This window comes from Meles meles, chromosome 18, assembly GCF_922984935.1.
Source record: "Meles meles chromosome 18, mMelMel3.1 paternal haplotype, whole genome shotgun sequence".
In the NCBI taxonomy this organism is placed as follows: Eukaryota; Metazoa; Chordata; class Mammalia; order Carnivora; family Mustelidae; genus Meles; species Meles meles.
The window spans coordinates 27,143,424-27,163,992 of NC_060083.1; the positions used below are offsets into that span (position 1 = coordinate 27,143,424).

At 41.8% G+C, this 20,569-nt stretch overlaps 1 protein-coding gene across 2 annotated transcripts in view; it reads left to right on the forward strand.

Moving 5' to 3' along the window:
- Positions 1 to 20,569, forward strand: part of HEATR6 (HEAT repeat containing 6) — a 32,749-nt gene that overhangs the window by 4,091 nt on the left and 8,089 nt on the right. Inside the window, exons 3-15 of one of the 2 annotated variants that reach the window (XM_045985959.1) lie at positions 892 to 967; positions 1,662 to 1,802; positions 2,292 to 2,407; positions 3,234 to 3,348; positions 5,067 to 5,168; positions 6,072 to 6,209; positions 8,560 to 8,858; positions 9,597 to 9,774; positions 13,991 to 14,197; positions 14,622 to 14,721; positions 17,173 to 17,528; positions 18,375 to 18,497; positions 18,861 to 18,947. In XM_045985959.1, the coding sequence (XP_045841915.1) occupies positions 2,328 to 2,407; positions 3,234 to 3,348; positions 5,067 to 5,168; positions 6,072 to 6,209; positions 8,560 to 8,858; positions 9,597 to 9,774; positions 13,991 to 14,197; positions 14,622 to 14,721; positions 17,173 to 17,528; positions 18,375 to 18,497; positions 18,861 to 18,947 (1,785 nt within the window). In that variant the 5' untranslated portion in view covers positions 892 to 967; positions 1,662 to 1,802; positions 2,292 to 2,327. The remainder of the gene's footprint in view (positions 1 to 891; positions 968 to 1,661; positions 1,803 to 2,291; positions 2,408 to 3,233; positions 3,349 to 5,066; positions 5,169 to 6,071; positions 6,210 to 8,559; positions 8,859 to 9,596; positions 9,775 to 13,990; positions 14,198 to 14,621; positions 14,722 to 17,172; positions 17,529 to 18,374; positions 18,498 to 18,860; positions 18,948 to 20,569) is intronic. The other variant, XM_045985958.1, reaches the window with a different exon arrangement.

The following is a 20,569-nucleotide window of genomic DNA, read 5'->3' on the forward strand; positions in this document are numbered from 1 at the left end:
TCTCTCCAGAACCTTTTTAACTTCCTAAATAAATCTCATATCTTTTTAGAAACAATTCAGAAGCTGTGGCTGTTACCTACCATAGGATACCACATGAGTACATGAATGTAGTTAGCACAAAACTTACAATTAGCATTATGCAATCTAGGATTCTTTTGCCTTCAAGAAACAGAAAAACCAACCTAGAATAGCTAAAAAAATTTTTTTTAATTATCTCATGTCACAACCCCCAAGGGAGGAACTCCAAGGGGCACTTAATAATAAGAAACTTACTGGCATTTTTTTCATTTGCCGTCAGTGTATGGGTTTTCGGTATCTCTTACAGTCAAAATGGCGGCCTCAGTTCCAGGCCTCCCATGTGAAATAAATAAATAACATCCTGCAGAAGCAAAAGAACGATTTGTTTTGTGTTCCTCTGATTTAAGAACAAGGCTTCTTGTCCCCCACACTCTCCAACAGACCTCCCCTGATATTTGGCTGGAGAGACGTAGGTCATATGAGAACCCCTCTACACCCCTCTGATGAGGGGAATGGTATTACCATGAATGGCTTAAACCAGGGGTCAACCTTGACTGCATATTAGAATCACCTGGAGGGCTTAAGCTCCCTAGATAATTACAATGTGCAGCTCAACTCTTATATCAAAGTTTCTTAATCTTGTCACTATTGATATTTTGGATTGGAGGATTCTTATGTGTGGGTGGACAGTCCTGTGCATTATAGGATTTTAGCAGCATCTCTCTTATCCTCTCCCTTAGAAGCTAGTAGCATCCCCCCAATTGTGAATGTCCATAGTCACTGCCAAATGGGCAAGAAAATCTTATTTCCCTGGGAAATAGGATTGCCCCCAGTAGAGGACCACTGTCTTAGCTAATTGGGATTTACCCTCAGGTCTCATGTGCAAGAGATGAACACCCAAATAAAATCAGTACTCTGCCAGCAGGAGACAGGAGATGAATGCTGATAGGTAAGCAGTGTCTGCTATGTTTGACTTCCTAAATGAAATGAGTCTGTTTTCAAGTTTAGAATTTTTCACACTGATACGGTACCTTCTGAATGTTTACTGTTCTCAGGTATATTACCTTTGTAACTCAGGCAGTTGGAAAAATTCCTGATCGTATATGGTATCTATAGCCCTTGGCCGACTTCCTAGCTTTTGATGACAGGTTATTTCAGTTATTCATGAATTGAGACTTTGATTAGCCAGCTTTGTCCCAACAAGATTATAAACTTTGTCCTTGAGGACAAAGATATGTCCTGTTCCCTACATCAGAGTGAGACATAGTAGCTATTTAGCAGACATAGATATTCGCAATGTATTTGTTGAGCATTTACTATGTAGAAGGCAATTTCAGTGGATTGAGTCTTAGACATATAAATGGATTTATAGCTGCTGGTGTCAAAAATTTACAAGAACTTTGCCACGTTCTACTTTGTGTGGAGGGAATAAAGGGGGAGGCGGTGAGCAAGGCACTGGGGCAAGGAGAAGGCCTTGTCTTGATCAGACTTTCAGGGCCTTCAGAGGTGATCTTTTTCACACCAGAAAGATGGGCACATGTGTTCTGTTTTTCATAGCTTGATTCAGGTGAGCATACATGTCCGAAAGGATAAAGATATTTTTTTACCAGTTAAATCATGCATATTTTTTCCTGTCTTGATAGGTGATTGTGGATGAGCAGAACCTGGCTTTCCTGCTGGGGTATGCTATTTCTGCTCTTCAGCAGTGTAGTTCCTGGACACACGTGGAAATCCTTCAAGCCCTGTCAGCTCTGGTTTACTGCAATGGCTCAAAATGTCAAAAGGTAGTTTCAACTGTGTTCTGTCTTTCCTTCAAAAGGTTAGGAATACAGGCTCTGAAGCAACAGACCCGTTCTAAGGTTTCTGTCCTATCATTCATGGTACGTGTGACCTTGAGCAACTCTCACTCAACCACTCTGAGCCTCGTGTCATCATGTGTACAGTAGTTCCTCTGAGGATGAAGTGAGACAGTCCTCGTGAAGTGCTTGGCACTCAGTGAATGTCATTACTGTTATTATTACTCTCTGTTACTATTATCATCACCCTTCAGCTATGTACCCATGACGGAAGAGCTTCAGCAACTACCTAGGCTGGGAGTGGTTATCCCCACTGGTGTTTTGGGGCACACCTTTGCATGCCTGTCTGGAAGATTTACCTAGCAGCTAGTCTTGTGGAACTTAACTGCCTTTTAGTTTAAAAACTGACATCTGTCTAAAGAGTAATATTTTCCTAGAAGCTTTCTTTGACCAACATTAGCTGTTACTTTGTTTTAGTATCTCCCAGACTTGCTGGGCAAGAGCGGGATTTTGATGACGTTGAGTGACTCGGCTCAGCCCGACCCTGAAGTCAGGAGAGCTGCCGTGCACTGTATGGCAAACTTATGTCTCAGGTATGTGGACGCTCACGGCTCCCAGCTGCGGTAAGACAGGGCTTCTCATGGGCCCTTTGTGGGTGGTTCAATCAGTCTGAAGCCAGAGCCAACTTAGAAAAATAACCTACTGTGTGATTCTCATGTTCCTTGCTAATAAGATCATCTTATATTGTTTACTTTTAATTTTAATATTGCTTATAGAAAAGATAAAGGAAAAACTAGACTAGGACCTAATCCCTAAAATAGGGTAAAAGGAGTCCATGTGCAATATGCCAAGGCTTTGTTTTCCGTTGATATAAATTTTAACCGTATTAAATCTTTTAGAATATAGTCATAAGAATTTAAGCTTTGTTGAGGCCTCTGTCAAAGCCAATTTCTTCTAAGAAATTGGCATCCATCCTGGCCACCCAGTTGTAGATGCCTGCAATGAAAAATGAGGAGCACAGACTTAAACTGCTGTGTGGTCTGTATACTGCAGTGTTGTCTAGGGGGCGTAGCGGGCCAGCTCAACTGTGTGCCTCTGGCTTGACAGGACCTGTCTGCATTACTTCCCTCTAAACACTGAAAAGCAGAATAAGGAATTCTTCCTCTGGTCTTCCACTACAGACTTCTGTAACTTTTCCCTATGGAAACCACTCTTCATCCTTCCTATTCATTCTATCCTTGTGCTGTCTCATAGCCATAGTTATTTACGCAAAGCGCTCAGTCTTCCTCGATACAGTTTTATCCAAGGGCATAGTCCAACTCCGTTGGTCTGTATTACTGCTATTTTTAATTCTTACTCTTTTGCAAGTCCCGTTTCAAAGGAGACTGAGTTTGCATTGCTTTTTTATATGTGTTTTAGTGTGCCGGGACAGCCATACTTGGAGGAGCCCTACCCAAATATCTGCTTCCAGGCTTTCTTGACCACTTTACAGTCTCCAAAATCATCTGATATGGATGATATCACATTTTGCATGGTAGGTGGGGCTACCACTGATCTTGTGAATGTTACAGATGTGTCTAGAAGCAGCAGTAGAACAGAGGCTGTTACTAAAGAGTATAATTTGGTTGTCAAATTAGTTTTGTCGAGAGATAATAGGCATGAGTGGAGTGTTTGTAACTTACAAAGATGGATATCGTATCTTTCCGGTTTAAATTACGAGACAGTTTCTGTCTTACGTTGTTTTGCCGTTTTAAAGCTTTTTAAAGAAAAGTATTTTTTTTCTCTCCTGACTATAAAAGCAATACAATTTTAGACTAGTAACTGTCATTTTATTTATTTATTTATTTATTTATTTTTAGTGAGAGTGAGAGAGAGAGTACAAGCAAGGGCAGGAGATAGAGGGAGAGAGAATCCCAAGCAGGCTTCACATACCCATCAAGGAGCATGACTTGGAGCTTGATCTCACGACCCCAAGATCATGACCCAAGTAGAAATCAAGAGTTGGATGCTCAACCAACTGAGCCATCCAGGCACCCCTCGTAAATATCTTTTAGATGGAAGAGAGTGGATTTCAACAGTATCTGCAATATTATTTCTTTTTTTTAAAAAGCTGATAGAAATATGACAATTTGTTAACGTGTTTTAAATTCTGAGTGATACCTATCAGAAATTACAGATCTGTGATGATGAAAGTTCCTCATAGTTCCCTGCTCAGATATAATCACTTGGAACAGTTTGTTTTTTTAAGATTTTATTTATTTATCAGAGAGAGAGAGAGAGAGAGTGTGTGCACAAGCAGGGAGAGGCAGAGAGAGAAGCAGGCTCCCTGCCGAGCAAGGAGCCTGTTGCAGGACTTGATCCCAGGACCCTGGAATGATGACCTGAGCTGAAGGCAGCAGCTTAACTGACTGAGCCACCCAGGCATCCCTCTTTATCTCCTTTTTAAAGTGAATATTTCTAGGGCAGCTTTTCAGTACCTGTTGATGTACCTCATGCGTTCTGACTGTTGTCACTGGGGGAGACCCTCGCCCAGTTACTGAACTTCTTGAGCTGCCCTGTTCCTTCTGTCCGAAATGATGCAATTACCCTGTAGGGCCCTACGAGCAGTCTACAAAACACAGCACTGACAGTGCTTGGCAGATGCCTGCTTTACTTTGGGTGACTTTCCCATGCCGCAGAGGGTCATCTTCTCACACACTCATCCTCAGAACAGGGGGAAATGGAAGCTTCCTGAGTGTTTCCACTATTTCAGAAAAAGGCTGTTGTCCACATCCTCTCTGTGGGGCTAGTATTTCTTCAGGACAGTATTTCTTAATGAGAATGCTGGCCAGAAGATTAATCTGGATCAGACTTGCTCTCTGGAAATCTGCTCCCCACACATGCCTTTGCTTTTAAGAACTAGCGAGGTTGGTGCATCAGAGAGCTTCCCTGCTTCCCATCTCCGCTACTGCTTTTCCGTCCCTATCACCTTCTTCCCACTACACACCTCTTCTACTTTTTCTTTTTCTCTTGCTCACCATTTGTACATGCTAGCTTATAAACATATAGGATAAGACCGCTTCTCCGTGAGAGCACCCTATTCTTGTAGAAAATAATTAGTAGTAGTTCATCAGATCTCTCTCCTCTGGATCTTCATTTTTTTTTTTCATCATCTAGAGACTTTTTCTGCTCCAGCCTCAGTGGTGCTAGAAAGTTGATCCCTGGATAACTACATTTCTTTTACCTTTAAACTTGTCCTCTTTTTTCCCCTAGTTGTTACAAAATGCATTAAAAGGTATACAGTCTCTTCTAAATGGGGGCAAGATGAAACTGACACATACTGAGGAACTTGGAGCTCTTCTGGCTGTGCTAAAGGTGAGGCGTTGCCTATTTAAACCCAAGTCCTCATTATGGCAAGTGCCTTTCCTCCTAAACACCAGACGTAAGGACCACTTTACATCATCACTCTAAGGCTAGCTTTAGGGTATTATATTTTGGAAAATATCGTTCAAATGTTCATATACAAGTATACTTAAAATTAACTGAAAACAATAAACCTTGTCTTAAGTAAATATATCAAAATTCTACAACTTTACTTATGAATCTTAAGTTAGGAAAGGAATAGCTTATGATCTGTAGATAATTTAGTTTTAGATCATCTCAAACCTGTTTATACTTGAAAGAAGAACCAGGGTTTCCCTTTGGCTCTTGGACCATGCAGTCGGCAGGCCAGTCAGGATCATGTCAGGAGGATGCATCCTTTGGCTTCTGAACCTGCCAGTCAATGGGAAGGTCAGATCAGCTTCTCTGGGGACCCACCTTTCAATTCAGCCAGGAAGTGGCCTCGGGTCAAAGCCATGTGTGGTAACTTAGCTTGATCATCATCAAAACGTCAAATCTTTCCCTGTCCCATCACCCAAATAGACAAATAGCTAGGTGTAGACATGCATAAATGAAAAAAGAATGATAGATTGGTTTAAAAATTATGGATCAAAGCATTGGATAAAACAGATTGGATAAATTTTAAAAATTAATAAAAAACATGAGTAAATAAACTAAAATCAAGTCTAACCTAATCTGGCCAGGATAGATCTATCCAGATGAGATTAAATGCTTCTGTAACCCCTAAACCACCAAGGTATCAATTTTCTGTCCATTTAATTTCCTTAATAAGCTTCTAGACATTAATCTGTTCATTGATGTGATCTAGAACATGGTAAATCATTGTTTTATGATTAATTTTCTGTGTGTGTCTGTCTCCTTAATCATCATTATTAGAAATCTATGTTTCATGGACTCCCCGGACTAAACATAGAGCTGCCCATGGTGTTATACCCGACTCTACTTCCTCAGTACGATGGGAGACCACCTGTCAAACCACAGCAGTCTGAATCCAGCGCTTCCCGACCAACTCTGGTATGCCTTTGTCTGCTTAGGCTTAAGTTGTGGATTGCCTTTAATTGCTTGTTATATGTGTTTTCTGTGATTTGCATCACTATACTTGTGCCAGAGGCTCACCTTGAATTTGATTTCATTTTAGGGTTTTTAGCATGGTAAATTTAAATTCATCAGACTGCTGGGGCACCTGGGTGGCTCAGTGGGTTGAAGCCTCTGCCTTCGGCTCAGGTCGTGATCCCAGAGTCCTGGGATCAAGTCCCATATCGGGCTCTCTGCTCAGCAGGGAGCCTGCTTGCTCCTCTCTCTCTCTCTCTCTGCCTGCCTCTCTGCCTGCCTGTGATCTCTGTCTATCAAATAAATAAAATCTTTAAAAAAATAAAAATAAAAAAAAAATAAATTCATCAGACTGCTAAAACACCAGTTCAAGTCTCTTATATTTCTAAGAGTTCTAGACAGTGTCATAGATGTAACAGTGGACGTTCACTTTATAGCCAAAGCCGCACATCCTCATTCCCCAAATGCTCAAGACCACAAGCCAACCAACTTTCTCTATAAAAGGCTAATTGGTAAATATTGGAGGTCTCTCTTATGAGTGCCAAGTTTCCCAGACTGTTCATATAGCTGCCATCTCCCTTATACTACCTTATGTTGGAGAACCAAGAACATATAGATACGTGAGCCAAAGTACTACATCTAGAAACGTATCAGGTGTTAATTACCAAATGCTTATAATGAGAAATTCTTACACTCATTGACTTACACAACATTAACTGAACATCTGCTACATTCCAGACATTATGTTAAGCATTAAAGATATAGACTCTGCTTTTTACAGTTTGGAGGAGAAGGGGAAGGTGGATAAACAAGAAACTACAATGCAGTATTGTGATTTCTTTCACCAGAATATTCATAGGGTACTCTGGGATCTCATCAGAGTACCCAATCCAAATAGAGGAGTAAGAGGGGACTTTTTATTTTTTTATTTTTAAGATTTTATTTATTGGGGCGCCTGGGTGGCTCAGTGGATTAAGCCACTGCCTTCGGCTCAGGTCATGATCTCAGGGTCCTGGGATCGAGCCCCGCATCGGGCTCTCTGCTCCGCGGGGAGCCTGCTTCCTCCTCTCTCTCTCTGCCTGCCTCTCTGCCTGCTTGTGATCTCTCTCTGTCAAATAAATAAATAAAATCTTTAAAAAAAAAAAAAAAAAAAAAAAGATTTTATTTATTTATTTGACAGAGAGACACAGCAAAAGAGGGAACACAAGCAGGGGGAGTGAGAGAGGGAGAAGCAGGCTTCCCGCAGAGCGGGGAGCCTGATGCGGGGACTCGATCCCAGGACCTTGGGATCATACCCTGAGCCGAAGGCAGATGCGTAACAACTGAGCCAACCAGGTGCCCCTAGAGGGGGCTTTTTAAAGGATGTGGTGGCCAAACTGAGACTTAAGAATGAGTAAAGTACAAAAAGGAAGGAAAGGGTTTTACTCAGAGGAAACAGAAGGTGTGTAAGCATAGACAACAAGCATGTGCGTAGCCCATTTGTTAACCGGGAGGCTAGAATGTCAGGTGCGTTCAAAGGAAGGCTGGGACGTGCAGGTAGCAGAGTCCACATCTTAAGGGTCTTATACAGTACACTAAGGAGTTAGCTTTTATCTTACAGGGGCTAGAGATGAAGACACATACAGGGGAGTGAGGTGATCAGATGCACGTCTTAGAAGAATCACTACGGTAGCAAGTAAAAGGGTGTGAGTCTGGAGCCACATTAATAATCCGAAATAGAAGGGATGAGGACCTTGCTTCCTCAAAGCAGGGGACCTTGAGAATGCAAAGGGTGGCACAGATTCCAAAGGTATTTGGAACTAGGAGAAAGGGGGAAAACCGGCTTTTACTTCAAACCTACAAAGCCCCAGTGCCCTAAAACGTGCATTGTGTGTGGTGGGCTAGCATTTCGCTTCTGCATCTGGAGTGGCACTAGCTATGTGTCTTATCTGGGAGAACGGAGAAAATTGTCACCCAGGTCCTTTTCTGTACTTGCGTTCTCTTGCGGTTGAATGCTTTCACAATTGTGCGGGGAAGGCGGCGAGGAAGGTCAAACTAATGGAAGGCAAAGTGATTTGCTCCGAGTCACGGTGGTAGAATATAAAGCTGGGCTCCAAGCGTGGCTCCGTTGCACACACTTCCCGCCTTGTTTGCCGTGGTCCGGTGGAGTGTGTGTGAGCCCTTAGCATAGCCCCAGCCACACAGAGTAGGAAGTGCCACTTTTTGCTCTTTTTTCTTCTTTCCTCGTACTACATTTTGGGGACATATTTAGTAATTATTAAATGAGAAAGGTAGTAGCTATCATATATACGTGTTCATTTGCTCCTACAATCAGAATAAAAAGAAAAAATCAAAAGTCAAATCGAAGAAAATCCAGCAAGGAGAAGAGGAAGAGGAAGAATCCAGTGGTGAAAGAGAGGTAGCCCCCGTCGCTTTCTCAGGCAGAGAGCAGCTGCATGAGGGGAACACTCCCTCTTCCTCGCCCCTGGGAGGCCAGAGTTTGCCTGTAGAGGGAGATGGCGCTGCAGGAAAAGACCCGCTCTCCCCGCCCATCCGTTCTGCCAGCTGGAAAAGGGTCAGCAGTAGTGAGTCTGACTATTCCGACGCGGAGGGAGGCATGCAGAGTAAAATGAGGTAGTAGTATTTTGTTATGTTGTTATGCCTTATAATCTCCGTTGTTTTTAAGTTTATAACTTTGCTTAAAAAACTAACTGACACACGGGATTTAACTTGAAGATTCATTTGTGTGGGCCTTTATACATGTGGTTCCTCTGCCCGGAATTTCCTCTCCCTCTGCCCGCCTGCTTGCCGTGTTAACCACTGCTTCTCCTCAGTACGAGCTCAGCAGTCATGTCCTCTGAGAAGCCTTTTCTGACGCACAACCCCCCCCCCCATTCTGGCTTAGGTCCCTACTTTGTGGGGCTTATTCCCGCCTTAGGATTGATCATGCTGTATTGCAGTTATCTCCTTAACTGTCTGTCTCTGTCCCTCATGAGCTTGTGGGGGGCACGGATGGGCTTCGTGTCTGTCGGCCTCAGCCCAATGCCTGGCGTGTACTTATGTACTGTGGGCGTGTTTGCTGGGTGAATGGACGCTCTGCAGTGTTGCATATCTAACACTACTTCCCTGATGTCGAACTGTTTTCTGTCTAGTTGTTTTATATTGTCAACTTTATTAGCTTATTATATAAACAAATTGCTTTAACATGTTTTGATGGTAAAATATTTGTTTTAATATCACGTTGGCATCTTTACCTTAGGGTTTATTCAGAATGTTGAATGCACCATTTAAGTTGGCTAAAATAAACAGCCTTTCATGTCTATATTTTTTAAAAAACTACTGAAAGATTTTTGTCTTCCTTCTCTTGGGTAGGTCTTACCAAGCCAAAGTTCGCCAAGGAGCATTAGCTTGTTTTCTTTCTACTATAAAATCTATAGAAAAAAAAGTTCTTTATGGCTACTGGTCAGCCTTTGTTCCTGATACACCTGAGCTTGGCAGCCCACAGTCCGTGTCCTTGATGACTCTTACATTAAAAGATCCTTCTCCGAAGGTAAGAGCATTTAAATTTTCACGTGATACCAGGAAGGAGAACTTGACCCATCTTTATTGTTTTCTCTGCCTTACCTGATCTCATCTGAATACAGCTCTCACTGATACCAACCCAAGTTCTGACTTGCGAACCACTGGACTGGCAGGAGGATAGGATGTGGGCTTATGTGACTAACAGGTTGAGAAAGATCACAGTGAGGTCGCCTGCTGTCCAGGGCTCGCTTCAAGCCTGAGCACAGTGAGTCTTAGAACTTCAGTGTCCCTTCTGAGCTGCACTGAAGCCGCTGTTCTTCCTTCCCTTTGGTGAAAATGTTGATTGCCATGGTATTTGTAATAAGAAAAATAAAAAGTGAGAAAATAAGAAAAATAAAAAGGCTTAAACACTCAATGGAATATTTTGGTCCATAGTGGGGTTATGAAGGATGTGCAAAGCTTAGAAAAATGTTTATGATGAGAAAACTTCTAGATGACCCTTCAAAAGGTCTTACAGGGTGAAGAAAAATAAATGGGCCTCAGTTATACACCAAAAAATTGCAAATACCTGATATCTTGAGCAGTTAAAAGCAGCAGTAATTTTTCAGATTGACTGAATCAGTGGCAAAGGAAAAGCTGGGAGGAAAAAGGGAATGAATGGTGGCAAATAAGGGAGTAAGGAAGCCATTCTAGTATTTGGAAGGAAAACTACCATAAAGGATGAAAATACGGATATTGGAAGAGCCTCTGGCTGAGGAGAGCTGCCGGCAGTAGTTGAGGAGGAGATGGGGCTCTGGAGCAAGTAGCCCACCACATGTGCTTCAGAAAGCACAGCCCGTGTGTCTCCAGGCAGCACAGAGCAAATCATCAGTGCAAATACCATGACTAATTTACAGATGTCTTCTATATAAATTGCTTGGGTGTTAAAAAGGTAGATTATTATCCAGACTTGATCTAAGGGACAAACTGTGGGGTATACTTTCTTCTTGGTACCTTGAGAATTATCCTGATTTTGAAATTCCACAATGATTATTTAGTTCTCTTTTGGAGAACTGTGAAATGTGGAAACAAATCAAATTCTAAAGTAATAGCGTAACTACGAAAGAGAACAAAGCCAGTTTTTAACTGTCACAGACGGGTAGGTTTTCCCTTCTAAGGCCAACCAAGGTAACAGATGACCTTGGCTTGGATATCTCCAGATCTAGAGACCCTGACACAGTGTTCAAATTCCTCCGCCCTAAAGGCAGCCAACTTTGGGAATGCAATCAAATAAAAGTAACCTTGAACAATTGTGCAGAATAATCAGTCCTGGGACAAAGCCAAAGAAGGGAACAGCCACGTGCATCAAAACCTCCCTGCTACCCACTCCCAGCAGTGACTTCTTTATCACCTTCCCAGAAAGATTTTGACCAAACAGACATTAAAAAAAAGGATATGTGGGGTTTAAGAAACAAGGCAGAGGATCATAGGGGAAGAGAGGAAAAAATGAAACAAGATGAAACCAGAGAGGGAGACAAACCATAAGAGAAACAAACTTAAGGGAACTTAAACTTAAACAAACTTAAGAGGACATAAGAGAATCAGGAAACAAACTGAGGGTTGCTGGAGGCAAGAGGCCTGGGGGGATGCAGTAACAGGATGATGGACATTGGAGACGGTATATGTTGTAATGAGCACTGGGTATTATATAAGACTGGTGAACCACAGACCTGTACCCCTGAAACAAACAATCCACTATATGTTAATTAATTGAATTTAAATAAATAAATATAATTTTTTTTTAAAAAGAAAGCATAAGGATTGACTGAACTACCTTAGCAAACATTTCTGCTGCATCTGTAGGTAGCAGGATAGGGAAAGGGCAGTTTCATTACCTTTGAACAAGACTGCATGTCCAAGGAAGTGAAACTGCCCGCTGGTGAAACGGAGCACACTGATGCTTATCTGACTGAAAAGTCTTCATCCATCATTGTAAACACTCAGATAATAAAAACTCAACAAAAGGAATTCTCTGGAGAGCTGCACCTCTTGCAGTTTGCTTGCACATCAGTAATTTCTGATGGAAGTGCTGATCAGAACTGGTCAACAGTTTATTAAATATTGATGTAAGAGTCAGTGAAGCAGAACTTGAACAGTTCAGTGTCATAAATAGCATTTTTTAGCAAAAAAGATATGTTAAACGGGGTTTAAAGGAAATTAAATCAGAACTATAAGAAGTATAATTTGATATCGTATCAATTTTTTATACAGAGTTTATATCTCAGTGATACATTTCAGTGACATTACGTTTGTTTTCTTCTGTTCATAGTCATGGATACTTTTTCCCTTATAGGGTACCAAAGTTAATTGAGCTAAAATTTTTTAACTTTTGAACATCAGTTCATCACTCTCCACAACTTGGTTTTTTATTATAGTTGGTTTGTGAGCTGTTGGAATCGCAGTTTTCAATTACCATCTGAAGGAATGGAGGTTTAGTATAACATCTACATTTTTCAGTTCAGACTAGCCATCTACTCGGGGTTGGCAAAGTATGTTTTTATATGATGCATGAACTAAGAATAGTTTTAAGCTTTTAAATGTTTTTTTTTATTTTAAATGATGTTTCATGATTGTAAATATTAAGTGAAATTCAGATTTCATTGTCTATAAGTAAAACTTTATTGGAACACATTCCTATTTAATCTTTAGTGTCTGTGCTGCTATGGCTGGGGGGTTGCAACAGAGACTCTTGGGCCTACAAAGTCTAAACCATAAAGTGTGTGCTACTGGTCCTTCGCAGAAAAAGTTTTCCAGCGCCTGATCTAATTCTTTCTTGGATGAGCAGACTTGTGACTTGTGCATGGGTTCTTTCTCATGAGCAATCTCTCACACACACAGTTTCCTAATATATTGTCATCCTCCTAAATTCGGTGATTGTGCTTAATTCCCAAGACTCATATTGCTCTATTACAAATTTATTTTCAAAGCAGTAAATTTTCAGTTTTTTGTTTGTGAGTCCATGCTACGAGAGGCATGCAAAAACGATTTATTCTTTGTTACCCGGAGATGATACAGTTGCAGATTTTCTAGAAAACCTTTTTCACACCAAACTCAGATACGCTTCATGATGAGCAAATACTTGGATTAGAATTATTATTTTTTTAAGATTTTATTTATTTGAGAGGGAGAGAGAAAGAGAGTGTGAGAGCAAGCATGAGTGGGAGTGGGGGCAGGGGGAGAAGCAGGCTCCCTGCTGAGCAGCGAGCCCAATGTGGGGCTCAACCCCAGGACCCTGGGATCATGACCTGAGCCAAAGGCAGATGCTTAACCAGCTGAGCCACTCAGGTGCCCCTAGATTTGAATTATAATGTTGAGTCTCCATTTTAAAATTATCTGACAGTGTTTGGTATTTTGGGGGACTGGCCAAAGAGGGTACAGTATTACATTATTAGTCCTACATTTATCACCTATATTCCATTTCGGTTAAATTGGCTCTCTTTTTATTTCTCTTTTTTTTCCTTTCCCTAGTTTCAGTACCACAAAATCCTGAGTACCAAGTGAAAGTCATATTTAGCATTAGAAACACAAGCTTGCTGCAGTGAATCTTCTGACAATTGCAGCCGGCCATTGGCAGAAGGGCACATACTTCCATTTCCATCCATCAGGCTACAGTTAATTGTTTTCCTTTCTTTGATTATCAGAGGCTCACTACAGGCAGTGTTTGTTTCTGTACCTTAAGAGTGTTCTGAAAAATTGGATCACGAACGATGCCTGCCAAGTTGAATGTGCAGAGTCTCTGATATCCTGTTTAGTTAACTCAGAGCACTCATGGATGCTTCAGGAGAGCATATAAAGCAGCATGTTTGATGTAAAACGGACTCTAGACTCAAGTATTTTGTTTCTGCCCCATGAGCTATTTCACTCTCTCTTTTCCCTTGGTCTTATGCTCGAATAAACCAGGCCTCTAATTTTTCTGTAAGTTATTCTCATGTTCATGATTTCAGGTTTTTGTACTGTTCTGTAGCTTGGACTCGTTCCTTACTGTAAGAAAACCTAACAGCAGTGTGATGTAAGGCTCTTTTTAAAGTGGAGGTACAAGGGGTCTAGTTCATGGCTACTTTCAGGACCCGATAGATAATCCCAATGCCTCTATTTTCCTGATTAAAATGATCCACAATACTTCCAAAATTAAAAACAAAAATAGGAAGAAGGGGATTTGATTCCTGATTATTAACTAACTGATGGGAATCATCCTGAAATTTCAGACGCGTGCCTGTGCTCTGCAAGTTTTATCTGCCATCTTGGAAGGCTCAAAGCAGTTTCTGTCCGTTGCTGAAGATACCAGTGACCACCGAAGGGCTTTCACCCCCTTCTCCGTGATGATTGCATCCAGCATTAGAGAATTGCACAGATGTCTTTTGTTAGCACTGGTGGCCGAGTCATCCTCACAGACCCTTACTCAAATAATTAAGGTAAGCGTGCCAAGTTATCCATAGATTCTGGAGGGATTTTGTCTTGTTTCAATTCTGTATGTTTTACATTGTCCAGAAGTAATTTGACTTAAGAATATAACTAAGTACTAATCTTATTTAATGATATCCTATTTGGAAGTCTTAACTGGTGATTTTATTTGAAGCCATCCTATTGTGCCTACTTGTTTGATCTGACCTACAATTTCTGTATGTCCAAATAAATGATTTACTAAAAATACTCCTATTTTTTAGTATTAAGTTGTACTAATGAGAATACAAGTGGTATTCCCCTAAAAAAAGAACAAAAAAGAAAAAGACTGATTTTCAAATGACTGTGAAGACTTTTTAAATTAAATGCTATAAAGTTTGTGTCTGTGCTCTGGCTTAATCAGACCGATTGATAGGCTATTCTTGTATTTTGCAGTGCCTTGCAAATTTAGTATCAAATTCACCGTATAACCGTCTGAAACTCAGCCTGTTGACCAAAGTCTGGAACCAGATAAAGCCTTATATTCGCCACAAAGGTTGGTGGTAGTTTAAAGTCTATTGCTTTTTTATATCAATCAAATCTATTTTTAAAAGTATTTAGAGCATATCTATAGCTCTAAGATATCTCTACTTATTCTCAAGTTTTCGGAGAAACCAGCCATTGCTAGAACCCTACTTTTGACCCCTAAAGCCCCCGTAGTAAGGAGGGATGGAGAGTCACATAGACATCATCCTCTTTTTGGAAAGAAAAACTGGAATATAAAACCTAACTTCCTTAACATTATCTCCTCTTGGAATATAAAACCTAATTTCCTTAACATTATCTCCTCTGAGGTTTGGATAAAATTCCAGAGCCTTAAATCCCCACTGGCTACAGTGTTATTTCTTGCTGTTTCCTGACTTATTCCCACACATAATACACATGTACTAAAACACTTGCCTGGAGAATAGTTGTTTTTCTTTTGTTTGCAAGCTTTAGGATCAGATTGCATTCTGGTACGTGAAGTTGTTCAGTGTTGAATTCTAGTACTTGAAGGAGGTGGCAGATGTTTCTGTGACGTCATGGGAGGGCTGGTGGACCTGGAGTCAGGCTGAGGGTCTGCAGCCCCTTCCCACTGCTGCCATCTCAGAATTGCAGCCCTGTCAGAGCCTCCTTTCCCCTGAACAGGAAGAAGTAGACTCACCTCATGAGATTTTTATAAGCCTTAAATGAGATCATGATGTGTCCACTAAGTCCAATTCACTTCTTTCTCCAGTTTGTAAAACGGGACCCAGAAAGGTAAATCCTGCCTTGGAGTCTCTCATCACATTAGTGGCAGAAGTAAGACTGAAACAACCCGAGTGTTTGGGCTCAGTGCCCTGCCCGTTCCCCTGCTCCAGCTCTTCTTCATCTGCAGACTGAGGGGACAAGCGTCTGGCTTTGTCCTCCAGCATTTTTACTATTAAAATGGTCAAACCCACAGAAATTTGAAAGAATAGTGCAATGGACATCTGCGTACCTCTCCCTAGACTTAATCATTGGTAACGTTTGTCATGTTGGCTTTGTTTCCGCGCATGTGTATCTGTGTATGTGAATATACATGTGTGCGTATAAATATGTATGTTTCTGAACCATTTGAAGGTCCGTTACAGGGGTGCCTGGGTGACTCAGTTGGTTAAGTGTCTGCTGTTGGCTCAGGTCATGATCTTAGGGTCCTGGGATCGAACCCCACTTTGGGCTCCCCACTCAGTGGGGATCCTGCTTCTCCCTCTCCCTTTGCCCCTCCTGCTCATGTTCTCATTGTCTCAAATAAAAAAAAATTTTTTTAAAAACAATTTCTAAAAAGTCAATTACAGACATGATATTTAATCCTCAATACCTCAGCACACATCTTTTAAGAATAAAGACAGTGGGGTTGGGAGAGGGGGAGGGGGTTATGGACATTGGGGAGGGTATGTGCTATCATGAGTGCTGTGAAGTGTGTAAACCTGGCGATTCACAGACCTGTACCCCTGGGGATAAAAATACATTATATGTTTATAAAAAAAAAAAAAAATTGGAAGGGGAGGCGAACCATAAGAGACAATGGACTCTGAAAAACAACCTGAGGGTTTGGAAGGGTCAGGGGTGGGAGGTTGGGGGAACAGGTGGTGGGTAATAGGGAGGGCACGTTTTGCATGGAGCACTGGGTGTTGTGCAAAAACAATGAATAATGTTACGCTGAAAAAATAAATAAATTAAAAATAAAAAAAAATAAAGAAAAAAAGAATAAAGACAGTCTCCTAAAAAACACACCACTATTCTCACACCTAAGAAAATTACATTCATTCCATAGTATCGTCTTATATCTGCTCCACATTCAAATTTCCCCATGTCTCAAAGAATCTGTCCTCGTTTTTTGTGAGAACTTGGGTTCATTCTGGGTTGGTGCTCTGCATGTCTTTATCCTATCACTCTAGTGGCTTCTAATCTAGAGCAGTCCATCAGCCTTTTCTTTCTTTCACCATGCTGATTTATGGATGAGTCCCAGACAGTTGTCTCCCAGCACGTTTCACATGCTCAGTGTGCCAGATAGTTTCTTTTTTTTTTCCTAAATTTTATATATATATATATATATATATATATATACATATATATATATATATATATATATATATACATATACATATATATATATATATATATATACATATATATATATTTAATTAATATATAATGTATTATTTACCCCAGGGGTACAGGTCTTTGAATCATCAGGCTTACACAGTTCACAGCACTCACCATAGCACATACCCTCCCCAGTGTCCATCACCCAGCCTCCCTATTACCAGATAGTTTCTTTACAGTGTTGTTGAATTACTGTTTCTGTCCCGTGTAGTTCTCTAAACTGGAAGTTAGGGCTAGAGGTTTAATTAGATGCAGGTTAACCAAGGATGCCCTAATTCTTCATTGCCTGTGGGGGTAATTGTGATCCCACAGTGATAGTGATTCCCGCTAACTTTGACAGATGTGAATGTTCGAGTGTCAAGCCTCACTCTCTTGGGAGCCATCGTGTCCACTCACGCACCTTTACCTGAAGTCCAGTTGCTCTTACAACAGCCCTGTTCTTCTGGACTCAGCAGTAGCAATTCAGTGACTCCCCACCTCGGCACTCCTGATCGGTGCAAGAAAGCCCCCTCCGGACCCTTGCTGGAGGAAGCATCACTTAGCTCCCCAAGGGGGTCTTCAGAGCCCTGCTGGCTCATCCGACTCTGCATTTCCACTGTTGTGCTGCCCAAGGAAGATTCCTGTTCAGGTAGCGATGCTGGCTCTGCGGGAGGAAGCACTTACGAACCATCCCCCATGCGGCTGGAGGCCTTACAGGTAGGAGGTTCCAGCTCCTTGTTTCTGAAATGGAAGAAATCATTTTGCCTTCAAAGGGTGATGGGTTGTGGGGAGCGAGTCCATGAAAGTAATGGAAAACCAAGTCACGGGCCAGTGGTGTTAGTGGGAGTTGCATTTTAGGTGTGAGAGCTCTGTTGTTTTGTTTTTGGCCGAGGCTGGGAGAAAACTTGGTTTAAATGTCAGATGCCTGCCTTTTTGTTGCAGGCCATTTTAGTCACCTCCATTATGCGACAGGTGGGAACGCTAGATTATATAGTAATTCTGAAAGAAATTGTACAGTTCATCTCTGATTTCTGCAACTGCAAGTAAATGTGCAGTTCTCCGTAACTTCTCTTTCATCTTCCATCTGCTTAGAGACAACGAAATAATTGCTCCTTCAAAGGAAGAAAACAAGCCTAGATTAACATACTTCCTTCTTCTGTACTCAGCTGTGATCTTAGACATGGGTTTGATTCTGCGCTCTGCTGCTAGTTGTCTGGTTTGATATTAAACATGCCCTGGAAACTTCCAACTTTTTCAGCCTTAGCTCCCTCCTTCAGCTGAAGTATTCCACGAGTCCCAGCCTCAGCAAATTGTTCCCAGGCGTAAGTGATATCGCCGATCTTAGTTAAACACATTTCATAAATTATAAAGCGCCCCGAAATTATATGATACAGTTAATTGATTTCAGTCATAAAATAAAGATTACGGTTGTTCATTTCCTTCAGCATTAGAATCCTGCCCCATGTTAAGTCTGAGTGACTTCTGTAATGTTAGAGCACTCTGGATATTGCAGCCCCACACTGCATTCAGGTCTTGGGGGTTATTCGTCTCTTCTCTTTGCAGGTGTTGGCTCATCTGGCCAGGGGTTACTTTTCAATGGCTCAAGTGTACTTGATGGAGCTTGGAGAGGTGATTTGCAAGTGCATGGGGGAAGCAGATCCGTCCATTCAGCTTCATGGAGCAAAGGTAACTTTAGTGAAAAGCCACCTGCTTTTTTTTCCTCTTCCTTCATGTTCTGCCCTCTGCTGCGTGTCTGTCCATTCTGAGGTTTCTTGTGGAGGTTTCAGGTAGGGAAATCATACATTCTTTTATTTTCAGCTCTAATCTAAAAATCCAAAGAAATCATTTGATAATAAATTAACCATGTGTATCTGGTGATTTTGTTCCTGAAAGCATACCTCTTGCATAGGAGTTGCTGAGAAAGGAGAGGAAAATTCCATTGGAAATTATTTTTCCCCTTGATTTGAGGTCATCTCCAAACAAGTGAGGTTTTCTACCTCTGTAATTCTCACACTGTGCTTTGATAATCTATTTCTTTTACCTTGGCAGCTTTTGGAAGAACTGGGTACAGGCTTAATTCAACAGTATAAACCAGACTCTACCGTACCGTCTGATCAGAGAGTGCCAGTCTCCTTGGTGAGTATGTCTCAGTTCACGGCTTTCTCTTTTCTTAGTACTTCAGTCAGTTTTGAGGCTCAGTAATAAAGTAAAGTAAATGATGTGGCTTCTTCCAGTGTCAAAAACTAGTTTATAATCTGTGATGACATGATACTACCACGAATAGGACTTATTTGCGCTTTGGTTTCTTGGCAGCTCATTGTGTGGTCACATGATGTGTAACATAGAGCCAGCAAGGAAATGGCATTTCTTCCACACAAAACCTAGTTTGGTTATTTATCCTGCCCAAGAGGCAGACTGGAATGATGGGAAAAGCCAAGCATTTGGAATCAGAAGACAGGAGATCAAATTGAGGGAGCACCGTTAATGGATGTACAAGCATAGTTTCCTCATAAGGAGGACTAATAATCTTTAACTCCTGGGGCTACTGGAAGATTGAAATATAAAGGTGCTGGCACATAGCAGGTGCGCAACAGACGTCTGTTCCCTTAACTCCCTCACCACCGTACCCCTGTGGTTCCCATTAAAGATCGGAGATCTTAGTTGTTTCTGCTGTCCCCACACTGTGCCGGTGAGGAACATATGACCCTACCAAAAGTGATGGGTTTTTCTCCTGCCCTCCTCAACCTGCCTCTTCTTTTCCCTTTGCAATTTCCATCATCCTTGTAAGAAATTAATACCTAGCCCTAATTCTTTCCCGAGACTGCCGCCAAAGCTGAAATGTCACCATTCACGGGGAGATGAGTTGATTTGCTCAGACAGACCTGAGTTTGCACCCAGTCTTCTCCCCCTGCTTGTCAATGACTTTTAGGCAAGACTCATCTGTTCACGCTTGGGTATTGTTTCATCTGTATGAAAGGGATACACTTGCTATGTTACTAGTCAGTTGCTGGTAGTAAATTATCTAAAACACTTAGCAGCTTTAAACAACATACATTCTCTCACATGGTTTCTTTGGCACAAGAATTGGGAGTGGCTTACTTCAGGTCTCTCTGAGGTTGCAGTCAGGAAGCCAGCAGGGGCTACCATTAACTGAACGTGACAGGGGTTCGAGGTCTACTTCCATCATGGCTCACTCACATACCTAGCAAGTTAGCGCTGGCTTTTGGCAATGGGCCTCACTTTCCCCCCTCCCCACGAGGACCTCTCCAGAGGGCTGCATGAGTGTCCCCTAGATGCAGTGGCTGGCTTCCCCCACAGCAAGAGAGTCAAGAGAGAACAAGACAGAAGCTGTGGCATTTTTATGACCTCACTTTGGAAATCTCACACTGTCATTTCCACAGCCCCTTACTAGATACACATGTCAGCCCCAGCCAGTGTGGGAACGGAGGGCCACCTCCTTAACGTAGGAGGCGAGAATCACTGTGGGCCATCTTGGAGGCTGGCGAGCATACTTGTCCACAGTCTTTCATTTGGGGTGGGAGAAGCCCAGATTGGGTTTCTAGGAGCTGGGATTTAGGGGAAGACAGAACTGGGCTGTGGGATACATGGTGGATCTCGGGACTAAATCCATGGGGCAGAAAGAGGTACCAAGCCACAGACAGATTTGCAAATGACATGAAATCCCTGAGTTTTTAGAAAGCAGGGGAAGGAAGCTGTTCAGGGTACTCTGCTGGTGCCTACCTCGAGAGCTTCAAAAT